Here is a 12,284-nt window from a genome sequence, read left to right as displayed (position 1 = left end):
CACTTTGTGTGATTATTGTTAATTTAAGAAAATTTTGTATATAATAAAAATTAAATATAGATTTTTTGTTTCACTAATGTAAATACAAAATCTTATATCACTTTATCAATAATTAATGATTCAATGATTTTATATTGATTATAGTCAAATAAGAATATTTTAGTAGTAAAACTACTATCAATTCAAAGTTAGAGTCTTTCCATCTTTTAAATTACATTTCTACATTTAAGATGGATCGCACTACTAATATTATGAAAATTAAAAAAATATTTTTTAACTAAAAAAATTTAGTTGAAAGTTTTAAATTAATTTATTGAATTATAAGTATTTAGTCAAATAAATTGTTAAACTAGTTAATGATATTTTTACTTAAAATGACAGTAAACTCTTGTTTTGTAGAGAAATATATATATATATATATATATATATATATATATATATATATATATATATTCAAGTAGTTATAATTTTGTGTTTTTAGAGAATTTTAAACTCTTATTATTTTTTATTCAAAGATGAAACGATTATTAAAATGTTAAAAACCAGATAGAGTTTTTTTTTTTTGCATTTACAGCAAAAAAATTTAAAAATGTAAATAAATAGCTTTATGTGAAAGAAAAAATTATTAAAACAAATAGTATAATATTAAATGAGCTAGAAATTAATAAAAATTAATTAAATATCGTGGATAACAATGCAAAAAAATAATGATTATAACGTTGTAAATTAAAAATTTAAATGTCAAGTTAAAAAATACAACTCCAATAAGTTAGTAAATTAATTTTTATATTAAATAATTTTATTTAAACTAAATAAAATTACAATCTAATTAAATAAATTTTAAAATAATTGAAATAATTTGTCAAATGTATGATTTCCCTAAAGTAGAATTAAGAATTGGGAGAAAAAATGGGAATGCAGCATTTAATATTGTAATGTTATTTTTTGTAACTATTTTTTATTTGGTATTTTTCTTATTTTAATAAAAAAAAATAGGAAAAAGAAATATATGTGTAAAGGTGGGATTATTACTTTAAACAAAAGAATATGTATTACATGAGAACTCAAAATACCGAAGTTTGGTTCTGAAAATAAGTTCATTTTTTATATTTTATATTATACGTCCCTTTAAGTATTTGTTTATTTTAAAATATTTATTTTTAAAAAATTGTAAAAATATTTATTACCTTTTTAAAATATTCACATTTATAATGATGTCATTTTCACAACTATATTCTAAGTACTTGCTTTTGCTAACGTTGGAACCTTCTCAAACCATGTTGCATTACATAGAGAAAGACTTACTTCAAACTTAAAGTACATGAGAAATCATGAACTTTCCCGTTTTAGGTTACAACCTATTAAATGAGAAAACAAACACGTTTTCACTTTTTTAACAAAAGGGTAAAAATACACTTTATTATTATATTTGTATGATTAATATTTTTTCAAAAAAGTATAAGTTATTATTTCAAAAGAAATAACATGAAAGAATATAATATTTCTTATACATATATTTGCTTATATATACAAACACCACTTATCCTAGACTATTTTACATTGGATGACGAAAATTTTGTATTTAGAATAATGATACAGTACTTCACCATCTCAAAAGATATTCTATTAATATCTTTTTTATGTTTATTTTTCTTTTCTTATCACATCAAATACTTATTATATTTATTATTTTTTATTATTATTTTTTTCTTTCCTGATATATATATATATATATATATATATATATATATATATATATATATATATATATATATATATATATAAATATATAAGATGTCCAAGAAACATTTTCTTGATATTCAATAAAGTGTATTTGTCTAGTAAACGTGTTAATAACTAGTTATTAATCTTTTAATTACAAACTTTTATATCATTTATCCATGTGAAAATAATGTATGAAAAGTTGTGTTTATTCTTGTTGAATAGGTTCCTTTATATGCTCAAAGACTATTTTGAGATCACCCTTTGTGGCATGAGTGATGCTATAGTAGTTCAGAGTGCCTAACAGTTTGTCCCTTAATTCCAAAGTCAAACAAGTGTTTGTTCAAGACTCATTAGCTAGCCATTTATGCTGACATTTATTTGGAATGACTCTAGAAAAGTCTTAAATGCTCTAATCTGCACAGTATATTTTTGAGAAGTAACATGATATATCATATCAGAAGTCAATTCAATACCAAACTCAAGAATTTCCCATGCTATATTCCCAGCTTAGTGCCACGAGTACACACCCATGAAAAGAAACTAATGGCAAATGGACTAAATTGTGAATACTTCACATTATCAATAGAAGTAGAAAATAAAGAACACAAATATATGTAAGAGAATCTTTATTCTTCAGCTAATAATCAAACTTGTAAACCGATTTAACCATAGTGTTGTCATATTGATCTAGCATTCTAGCCATAATACAATGCTGCATGTAACCCTTTGACCTAGCTTCTTCTCTTCTTGCCTTCTACTCTTTCTTACCAGTTGGCAATAGAGGGATACTCTGCTCATGCCTAAAGAAATTAGATGGATCAACTTTAGTTTTCACCTTCACTAACCTATTGAAGTTACCCTTGAAATACCTATAGCCCCATGGCGAAGCCTTCAATAAACTTGTGTTATTCTTCTGGTTCATCCCTATATCCAAGTCTCTATAATTCACATAAGTTTCCCTTGGATACTTAGAAACATAGGGAGCCATGTAGAAATAAAATTTCCTCATCCAGTTCATGTGCTTTGCCATACTCTTCTCTCCATCAAGCCATCCAGTCACATGCTGAATCTTGTAGAGAACTCCCTTTCTGTGAGGGAAAGGGGTGGCAGATTCTGCAATCCTACTCATTTTTCCACCATAGGGATTCCAAATCATTAGAGGGCCATCATCCTGCAGAAAAATTTTCCATAGTGCATTGAGGGACTTTTCTGTAATTACTTCCCTCACAAAATCTGATTTGGCTTTGAAATAAGCCTTTGTTGTGGACTTCCCTTGGAGCAAAACTTCTGGGGCTGTTCCATCAGGGTAGCCAGCAATATAAAGCACAGATTTGATCCAACTAGTCTCCACACAATCCTTTCTTGTCAAACCTAACTCAGGAAAACCATGCTTCATCACTTGGAGAAGCCTATTAGCACCACCAAGAAAGAGAGCATTGTAAGAAGTTGTTACTGTTCTCTTACCAGGAACAGTGCCATTCCCTGGTTGAATGATAACTCTAATGAAGAGATTCTCATCAATATGTGGAGCCACTTGCTGCCATCTATGAAGAAGCTTGCTCCCTCCTTGTTCTAAGGTCTTGGTCACTGTGAAAACAGTCACGGTTTGTGGCACAGGAACTAGCTTGATCTTCCACCAAAGAATAACGCCAAAGCTTCCACCTCCACCTCCTCTTATAGCCCAAAATAGATCCTCCCCCATGGCTTTTCTATCAAGAACCTTCCCATTAGCATCAACAATTCTAGCATCTAGAACATTGTCAGCACCAAGACCATACTTTCTCATCATGGAACCATATGCACCTCCTGTGATGTGCCCTCCAATCCCCAAGGTTGTGCAAAGGCCTGCAGGGAAGCCATGAACTGCACTCTTCTCTGAAATTCTGTAGTAAACTTCACCAATAGTAGCACCGGCTTGGATCCAAGCCGTGTTTCGCGCAATATCAACATTCACTGCACGAAGTTTGGCCAAGTCTAGGATCATGAAAGGCTTCTCAATGAGGGAAACATAAGAGAGCCCTTCATAGTCATGCCCTCCACTTCGCACTCTCATGTGAATACCAAGCTTTTTTGCACAAACCACTGCTGCTTGGACTTGAGAGTCATCCAGTGGGGTGAATATGAAATCTGGTTTTGGCACTGAGGGCAACAAGTACCTTAGATTTTGAGCTGTGGACTCAAGGATTGAAGTGAAGGAACCATTGGTGTAAGTGTAGATTGATGAGGGAAATTGGTTTGGAGTCTGAGAGTGTTGTGTTAGACAATGGTTGAAAGCTTCTTCAATTGGAAGTGAGATAGTGAGTGAAATTGATAATAGAACCACAAAAGTTGCTAAGATGGACCTCAGAGACTTCATGGTTCTTTGGTTTCTGCTTTCTCTTGTGTTCAAATAAATGGTTTGTTTTGCTTGTATATATATACACTGGTTGCTACTTGGTAATGCTAGTTTCATTAGTGTGGCAATTATACGTGTACTTGATTTAAGACAAACGTCATGTGAAATTGTGAATGGGTATTTCATTTTTATTTGGTTCATTGACAGTGGTGTAATGGAAAACCGTGCCAATTAATATTCAGTGTTGAACTCAATACATTTCACATCTGAGATTACTATGTGAAATAATCTCTCTCTCTCTCTCTCTTTTTATTATCTATGTGCACATTTTTTTCTTCCCACTACCATGCGTACCGCAATCGTATGACACAATATAGCCCTTGGGGTATGATTGGATTGACTAAAGGAGATGAAATGATGTAGAACGAATTAAAATAAAATTGAATGAAGTGGGAATGTAATGAAATAAAACATTCATTTTTTTTTAATCTGACCACTGGTATCATCCAATCTAATTTATTGAAGTATTATTGATTTAAGAAAATTTTATTTACAAAAAAAATTAAATATGATTTTTTTGTTAAATAGATAATTTTTTTATATCTAAATGCACTGAAATCTTACATTATTACACCAATTTTATGAAGTAGAAGAAATTTTTCATTTGATTGTTACTCACACACGAGAGAGAAAAAATGAAGAAAAATATGAAAATAAGATAAAATTAGTTTTACAATTTTCTATTATATTGTTTTTTATTTTACCAATTTAAGTAATAGAATATAAAATATTTTCCTTTATTATATCTACGGATGAAAACAAGTCAGATCAAATTAAGCTTTAACGGATCTAAGCCTGATCTACATCATAATCACTAAGTTTGAGTTTGACCTATTTATCTATTAAAGACCTTCTTTTTAAGTCTTAGTGTGATCTGATATGAAAGCCTATTTATAGACATATTTTATATAAGAGTTTATAAACAATCTCTTCTCTTTCTATATATAATATTATTGATTTATTATACAAATAATAAATTTTTTTAAAACCTAAAGTCTAACATTTTTAGTTAATTTTTTTTAAAAAAAAAAAAACTAAGCGTAAGCCCAAACCAGGCCTTTTGCGGACGATCTCTTAGCCCAAAACTTTTTAAAATCCCTGATTACATCCTTTAATGATTCAAACATAACCTTGAATGAGTTTTCATGAACTAGCTTGACACGAAAGTAAAAAAATGCTCTTTACTTCATCAATCCATCCAACCATTACCTTGAAAGATGGTTTTTTTTTTTTTAATGCCACTTTTGAGATCGTGTAACATATACAAATATTATAATAAATTTATTTAAATCGACAATTAAAAAAAATTACAGGCGAAAAGCAGAAAAGATGCCCTCTAACAACCAAACAATTTTCCAAGCATGCCTTCAAATCTATCGTATCTTGTCATAACGTTGTTTTTCCGTCAAAAGTATTTCTTTTTATATATTTGTTAAATGTAAATTCCGACTCATTTTCACGTAAATTTCTTATTCAATTTTTTCAAACGTAAAATTAATCCATGCATATTAATTTATTTACTATAAAATTCCATGTTTAATCATCAAATGGTATGACTTCAAGTCTTCAACAATGTGTAATTTCAAACCTAAAATTAATCCATATTAAATTATTTACCATAAAGTTCCATATTTAATCATCAAATGATATATATGACTTCAATAATGTGTAACAAGTAAGATTTAAGAGTTTTTGTATATCTTCCAACAGCTTTTTGGTAGAAGTGAGGATAAAAAGCAGCAGAGGGATATGCTAGCCGATAATGTTTGACAGAAAGCTTGGGGTTCATCTACTCTTTTTAATATTTAATCAATCAACATGTTAGATGTTACAAATCACGAGCTTATTTCGATAACGTTTTTTAAAATAATTTTTTAATATTAAATGAGAATAAGTATATTTAATGTATTAAAAATATAATAATTTTATTTATTTAATTCTTTTAAAATATTTAAATAAAAAATAAAATTATTCATGATTTTTCAGTCCTCGCAAATAAAAATCATTTATCCGGAAAGTTCTAAAATAATGAATGAGTCATGAGTGAATAAGTGACACCACATTCTCATGGTGCCGTCAAGGCGTCAACGCGCTAGACAGCATGTTCGGTAGAGTTAATAATTGATGAACAACAAATGACCACCACTAGTTTAAAATAAAAATCTACCTACTTTATAAAAGTATTTCAGAATGATGGACTCCAAAGTTATATTGAAGTAAGAGAATATATTATTTTATTGGCCACTATTAATTTTGTAATAAAGTTAGTAAAACATTTGTGTTTATTTTTCATAAATATTAAGAAATTTTAATATTTTCCTATTTAATACTTGATAGGTTAACAACACTTTCTATAACATATGTTTTCTTATATATTTTTATTATTGACTAAATATTGTTGAAATTATAAAATTATGTTAGTTTGACTTTTTTTTTACAAGATGTTAGTTTCACTTGTTTAATACTAAATCTCATTCATGATTTTATAGGTTTAAATAAATTTTAATTAATAATAAATTTTTTTGAAATGAATATATTAAAAATTACATTTGCTAGTACTTCTTTGATATATATTTAATAACATAAAAATTATACATAATCCTATTACGTAAAAATTCTTATTGGTTGAAATGAATCAAGTTCTATCGGAATTTTTCTCTCTTCATTCATTGCTCTATGCTTATTGTGATAGTTTTGAACAATTTGCTCACTTTTGAAGAACATTTATTATTTTATTAGTTATTATTGTTCTTATGTGTAAATTTTTCAAATAGTATTAAAAGTTCAACTTCTTTGTATCTTAAACGCTGTTAGTTTTATGTAAAAAAAAAAAACACTTAGTTTAATTAGATATCGAAAAGACTTGTGAGAAATACTTGGGGAATGGAGTAAGAAGAGTATTGTGTAAAGAATACTTGTATACTTGTTGCATTTTACAACTGATTATAGGGCGAAGATTTTTATTTTTATGTCAGATACTAGATGTAGATCTCAATGGTTTGAGAGTGAATAAGGAGAAATCTTTTGTGCTCTATTTTACTCCTTGTGCTCACATTTTTCTTTATCTAACAAGTGGAGTGGTTTTAGTGGTTTTGTGAACAAGTTTTGTAACTGCTTTCAAGCACCATTTTATCGAACCCATATTCAAGATTGGGATGACCCAGGATTTAGCAAAGTTTTTTCTATCGCATATATTCATTTGTACAATACAACCATGGATTTAGCTGGAGACTCATTGCAAAAGGCTAACATTTTTTTCCTTTAGATAAAAATTAATTGTCATAAAATTTATCATGTAAATTTATATGTGCATTAGTGTTATATATAACAACATTAATTATTTTATAATATAATTTGTCTATTAGCTAAGTTGATTAAAGCGTCATGCTAATCACGCGAAAGTCATTAATTTTTTCTTGGGCCTTTAATTTTAAATTAATTCTTAAAATATATATTTGAAAAAAAAATTAAAAAAAATCCTATGGACCACTTACGAATTGTTAATCTGTATCAGTTTTATGAAAGGACAAAACTGGAATTTCACATGTTATGCTGGGTATACCAGTAATTTGCATGGTGTCCAAAGAAAAACCCCAGTACATGTGAAAGGCCACCTGCATACTGGTAACCAGACCCAACCAAGTTCGAATAAGGCCCAACCATTACTCCAACAGAACATTTGCAAGTTAAAACACAGAATGTGATGCTTTTTAAAAAACATCCCTTATGTTGAACGGAACATTTTTCCGAACACGCCCTAAATCAAGTTTACAACAACTTATATATAATGGTCAAAGTAACCATTTGACAAATTTATGGATACCAGTCATACCACAGTCTAACGGTTGTAGCAGCAAAGTAACTTATTTTCCATTTCTTGCCTTTTTTGTTCACACTGGAAGTGGTGGGATACTCTGATCATGCCTGAAGACAATTTTGAGGATCCACTTTGGTCTTAATCTTAACCAACCTATCAAAATTGTTCTTGAAATACCTATAGCTCCAAGCACTTGCCTGAATGTAGCTTGTGCTGTTTTGGGTGTTTATTCCCAAGTCAAGATCCCGGTAATTCACATATTGTCCTCTTGGGAAACTAGGCACCTAAGCCCCCATGTAGTTGTGAAGGTTCCTAATCCAATCTATGTGCTTTGCAACATTTTTCTCTCCCTCTTGCCAAAGAGGGAGAATACATCGATCATTTTTTAATACAACATAATCTGACAATGATGACTTCTTTGCTTCATCCTGATAAAAGTGTGGTATTACCCTTTAATGATGTACAAGGCAATTAGGCAAAGCATTAGTGTAGAATGGCCCCACGGGTTTCTTAATGTTTTTGTGAAGAATAAGAGATAAACGTGTATTCATGTTTGCAGCATTATGCAATCATGCACCAAATAAAGACAATTATGTAGAATTATATATTTATCTGTAATCCTAATCGAATTCATTCCGTGGCCTTCTGCTGATGATTATAATTGTAGGAAAGCAGAAGAATAAAACAAAATAGTAGATAGCACTTATAGTAATGATTAATGAAGTCAGAAACAATACAACTTAAAATAATCTAGAGAAATCTGGGTAGAAACATGTCATGAGCGTGTTGATGTTGATGGAGAAAATTAAATATGGACCCACGCACTGCGCGTGCAAAAAAAAAAAAAAAAACATATACGGTGTGTTTTAAAGAGATTAGATTTATGTTAAAAAAATATTATGTTGAATTATTACATTTTAAAATTGAGAAATATTTGGTGAAATAGAAAATGTGTAAGGATTATGTAGAATACATATATCTATTATAATATATATTTAATATGTAAATTCTGAAAATGTGACATTGCAGGCCATTTCAGATTTTTGAGAAAGCAAAAATATTCATTAGTGATATTTCATGCATTACACAATTCTATAGTTCAATGAAACACCATTTCTCATCTAGCAATAACAGTCTCAAACCCCATGAAATTAAAATTAGAGATAGAGAGAAGATTCAATTTCAATGCTTCAGTTAAGTCAAAATATTAAAAAAAAATTATTAAATAAATAATAATTTATACATAATTAAATAAAATACAAATTGGAGGAGGGTCGATGGAAACCTTTGAAGATGTTTTCCCGTCATTGCTATTCCACTGGTGGAAACCTCCTCCACAGGATCAAACTTTATGGAACTTCTTAGCAATAGCTTGTTGGAACTCTGAAGTGTCTTAGTATCAGAGAGGAGAATCTACAGTACTTTACCTGTTACAATTTTAAACTTGAACTTACATGAAAGATAACAAAAAATGAACTAATCCACACTGATCCTTGAGGATTTGGGCAAGATTGTAAGTCATTCCATCCTAAACACAGTAATAATCATTTTTTATTTATACCGAATAAATCAATTAGAGTTTTTTCAATACTGAATAAATGTGTCATAAGTGCAGTCTAAAAGAAATTGAATATCATTTTGATTTATACACAGTCAAGTGCAGATGAGTAAGTGTTTAAAATTTTGATATTTCATTAAGATTTTGAAAATATAGGTACTTGAAGCTCAGCCACACCACTATTTTTCTTATTTGTATTCTAATCCACTCTAAGTGTGCATGAAAGTAATAATCTAATCTTGTAGTATTTTAATCTGCTAAAAGTGTACCAGACAGTAACAATCAGTGTATGTAACTAATCTGCTAGCACTCAGTCTATTAGGGCTAAATGGAAATATAACAATATAGACATAAACCATAGCTATGCTATTAACAGTGTGAAATTAAAGAGGCACCAATCGACAGGGGAAAAGAGAGTGAAAGAGAAAACTGACTTGGGTCAGAATTGAAGAAGACCAAACGGATTTAGACAATGAAAATTGTGAAAAACACAGAAAGAGAAAGAAAGGGCGTTGAAGAAGGCAAAGGAAAATGAAAGACATAAAGAAAAGGAAATTCTATAAACTTAAGAAAGAACTAGTATTGGAGGATAGCGAGAAATAAACATAGTTGCAAACATGGTTACAACATCAAATCGATAAAAAAACAACAACAACAAAGCAACAGATCTAATTGTATCCTTATTGCTTCTTTTTTATTATTATTATTCATAGGAAAGAGTCAAACTTTAGAGCCAAAGAAACTTGAGTTAGACTTCCCCTTTGCGTTTCCTTATTGCTCTAAACTAGCAAATCAACCTTTTTTCACAAATTTATGGATACCACAGTGGCACAGTCTAATGATTGTAGCAGCACAGCCAGTGCTTTATTTCAGATTTCTTGCCTGTTGTGTTTACTTTGGAAGTGGTGGGATACTCTGCTCATGCCTGAAGACGTTCTGAGGATCCACTTTGGTCTTAATCTTTACCAACCTGTCGAAGTTGTTCTTGAAATACCTATAGCCCCAGGCACTTTCCTGAATGTTGCCTGTGTTGTTCTTGGTGTTTATTCCCAAATCAAGATCCCGGTAATTCACATATTGTCCTCTTGGGAAACTAGGCACATAAGCCCCCATGTAGTTGTGAAGGTTTCCAATCCAATCTATGTGCTTTGCAACATTCTTCTCTCCCTCTTGCCAAAGAGAGATGTACAGACTTATGAACAGAGTTCCATTTCTGTAAGGAAATGGGGTGTCAGATTCTGAAAATTGGTTCATCCTTCCACCATAAGGGCTCCATAAAATCAAGGGGCTGTCTTCTACCAGCAGCCTTTGCCGCAACCCCTCTAGCCCGGTTTCCGGTATCGGTTTTCTTACAAAATCTGACTTGCCCTTGAAGAAGAACTTAGCTATTGGCTTTCCTTTAAGCAGAACTTCAGGAGGGGTGCCACTTGGAAAGCCTGCAATATAGAGCACTGATTTGATCCAGCTAGTTTCCATGCAATCCTTTCTTGTCACACCCAACTCAGGAAAGCTTGTTTTCATGATTTTAAGGAGTTTTCTTGCCCCACCTAGGAAGAGACCTTCGTAAGAAGTTGTCACAGTACTCTGTGCTCTTTGAATGCGGACTCTGATAAAGAGGTTTTCATCGAGAAAGGGTGCCACTTCTTGCCATCTATGAAGAAGCTTGGTTGCACCTTGCTCAAGGGTCTTTTTAACTGTAAAAACTATCACAGTTGGTGGAACAGGAACAAGCTTAACTTTCCACCAAAGAAGGATACCAAAACTTCCACCTCCACCTCCTCTTATTGCCCAAAATAAGTCTTCCCCCATGGCTTTCCTATCAAGAATTCTTCCATTGGCATCAACAATTTTAGCATCTAAGACATTGTCAGCACCAAGTCCATATTTTCTTACCATGCTTCCGTATGCTCCTCCTGTGATGTGTCCTCCAATTCCTAAGCTTGTGCAAGTCCCTGCAGGAAAACCATGAAGTGAACTCTTCTCATATATTCTGTAATACAATTCACCATTTGTGGCACCAGCTTGAACCCAAGCAGTGTTGCTTTTGATATCAACGTTGATGTCACGGAGCTTGATCAAATCAACAACTATGAAGGGGCTTTCAATTTCTGAAACGTACGAGACTCCTTCAAAGTCATGGCCACCACTTAACACTCTAAGATGAATGCCAAGTTTCTTGGAGCAGATTACCGCTGCTTGCACATGGGAATCACGGGTTGGTGTGAATATGAACTTTGGTTTTGGTGTTGAAGGCACCAAAAGCCTTTGATTCTTGCCGGAGGAGTCAAGGACACTGGTGAATGAAGGACTTTTTGGTGTGTAAATTAGTGGGTTAAATGGGAATGTTCTGTCCGAATTCAAGTTGAGACATTGGACAAAATTTTCTTGGAGTGAAGCTGAATTTCCCAATGAAACTGATAATAGGAGTACTAAAAGTCGCAAGTGTGAAACCAGTGATGCCATGGTTTTGTTGCAAAAGTGGGTGTCACCAATGTTCTATATATATTTGAGCTATTGTTCCATAATGCTACAGAGATGCTTGAGCTAAGACATACGTCATAATGGCGAAATTTTTTGGCATTCATTTAGTATGAATGTTATAATTTTAATTAATGCTAGAATCTGAGATTTTTCCTTTGTTTTTAATATTAATATATTTGCTTTTTGGGTTGCTTGTAAAGTTGGTTTAAAGGTTGTTTGTAGACAAGCAAACTTAAACTGCAGCTTCATGTTGCTTGCTTCATAGCTTTGTAATGAGTTTTTTTGTTTTTCCCAAAGAGGGGCTTTTC

At 31.2% G+C, this 12,284-nt stretch overlaps 2 protein-coding genes across 2 annotated transcripts; both read right to left on the bottom strand.

Moving 5' to 3' along the window:
• Nucleotides 1–2,190: 2,190 nt before the first annotated feature.
• On the bottom strand, nt 2,191–4,162 carry LOC114422457 (berberine bridge enzyme-like 13). Its single transcript, XM_028388820.1, has one exon. It carries the CDS (start codon nt 4,079–4,081, stop codon nt 2,480–2,482), a length of 1,602 nt encoding a protein of 533 aa, XP_028244621.1. The 5' UTR covers nt 4,082–4,162; the 3' UTR covers nt 2,191–2,479.
• Nucleotides 4,163–10,036: 5,874 nt separating this feature from the next.
• Nucleotides 10,037–11,985, bottom strand: LOC114421450 (berberine bridge enzyme-like 13). The gene has a single exon (XM_028387363.1). It carries the CDS (start codon nt 11,956–11,958, stop codon nt 10,387–10,389), a length of 1,572 nt encoding a protein of 523 aa, XP_028243164.1. The 5' UTR covers nt 11,959–11,985; the 3' UTR covers nt 10,037–10,386.
• Between the last annotated feature and the right edge of the window lie 299 nt (nt 11,986–12,284).

This window comes from Glycine soja, chromosome 8 (assembly GCF_004193775.1).
Source record: "Glycine soja cultivar W05 chromosome 8, ASM419377v2, whole genome shotgun sequence".
Classification (NCBI taxonomy): Eukaryota; Viridiplantae; Streptophyta; class Magnoliopsida; order Fabales; family Fabaceae; genus Glycine; species Glycine soja.
This window is presented reverse-complemented; position numbering and strand designations above follow the sequence as displayed.

Coding starts and splice junctions, on each gene's coding strand:
- LOC114422457 (XM_028388820.1), bottom strand. CDS start 4,081: ATGAAGTCTCTGAGGTCCATCTTAGCAACTTTTGTGGTTCTATTATCA.
- LOC114421450 (XM_028387363.1), bottom strand. CDS start 11,958: ATGGCATCACTGGTTTCACACTTGCGACTTTTAGTACTCCTATTATCA.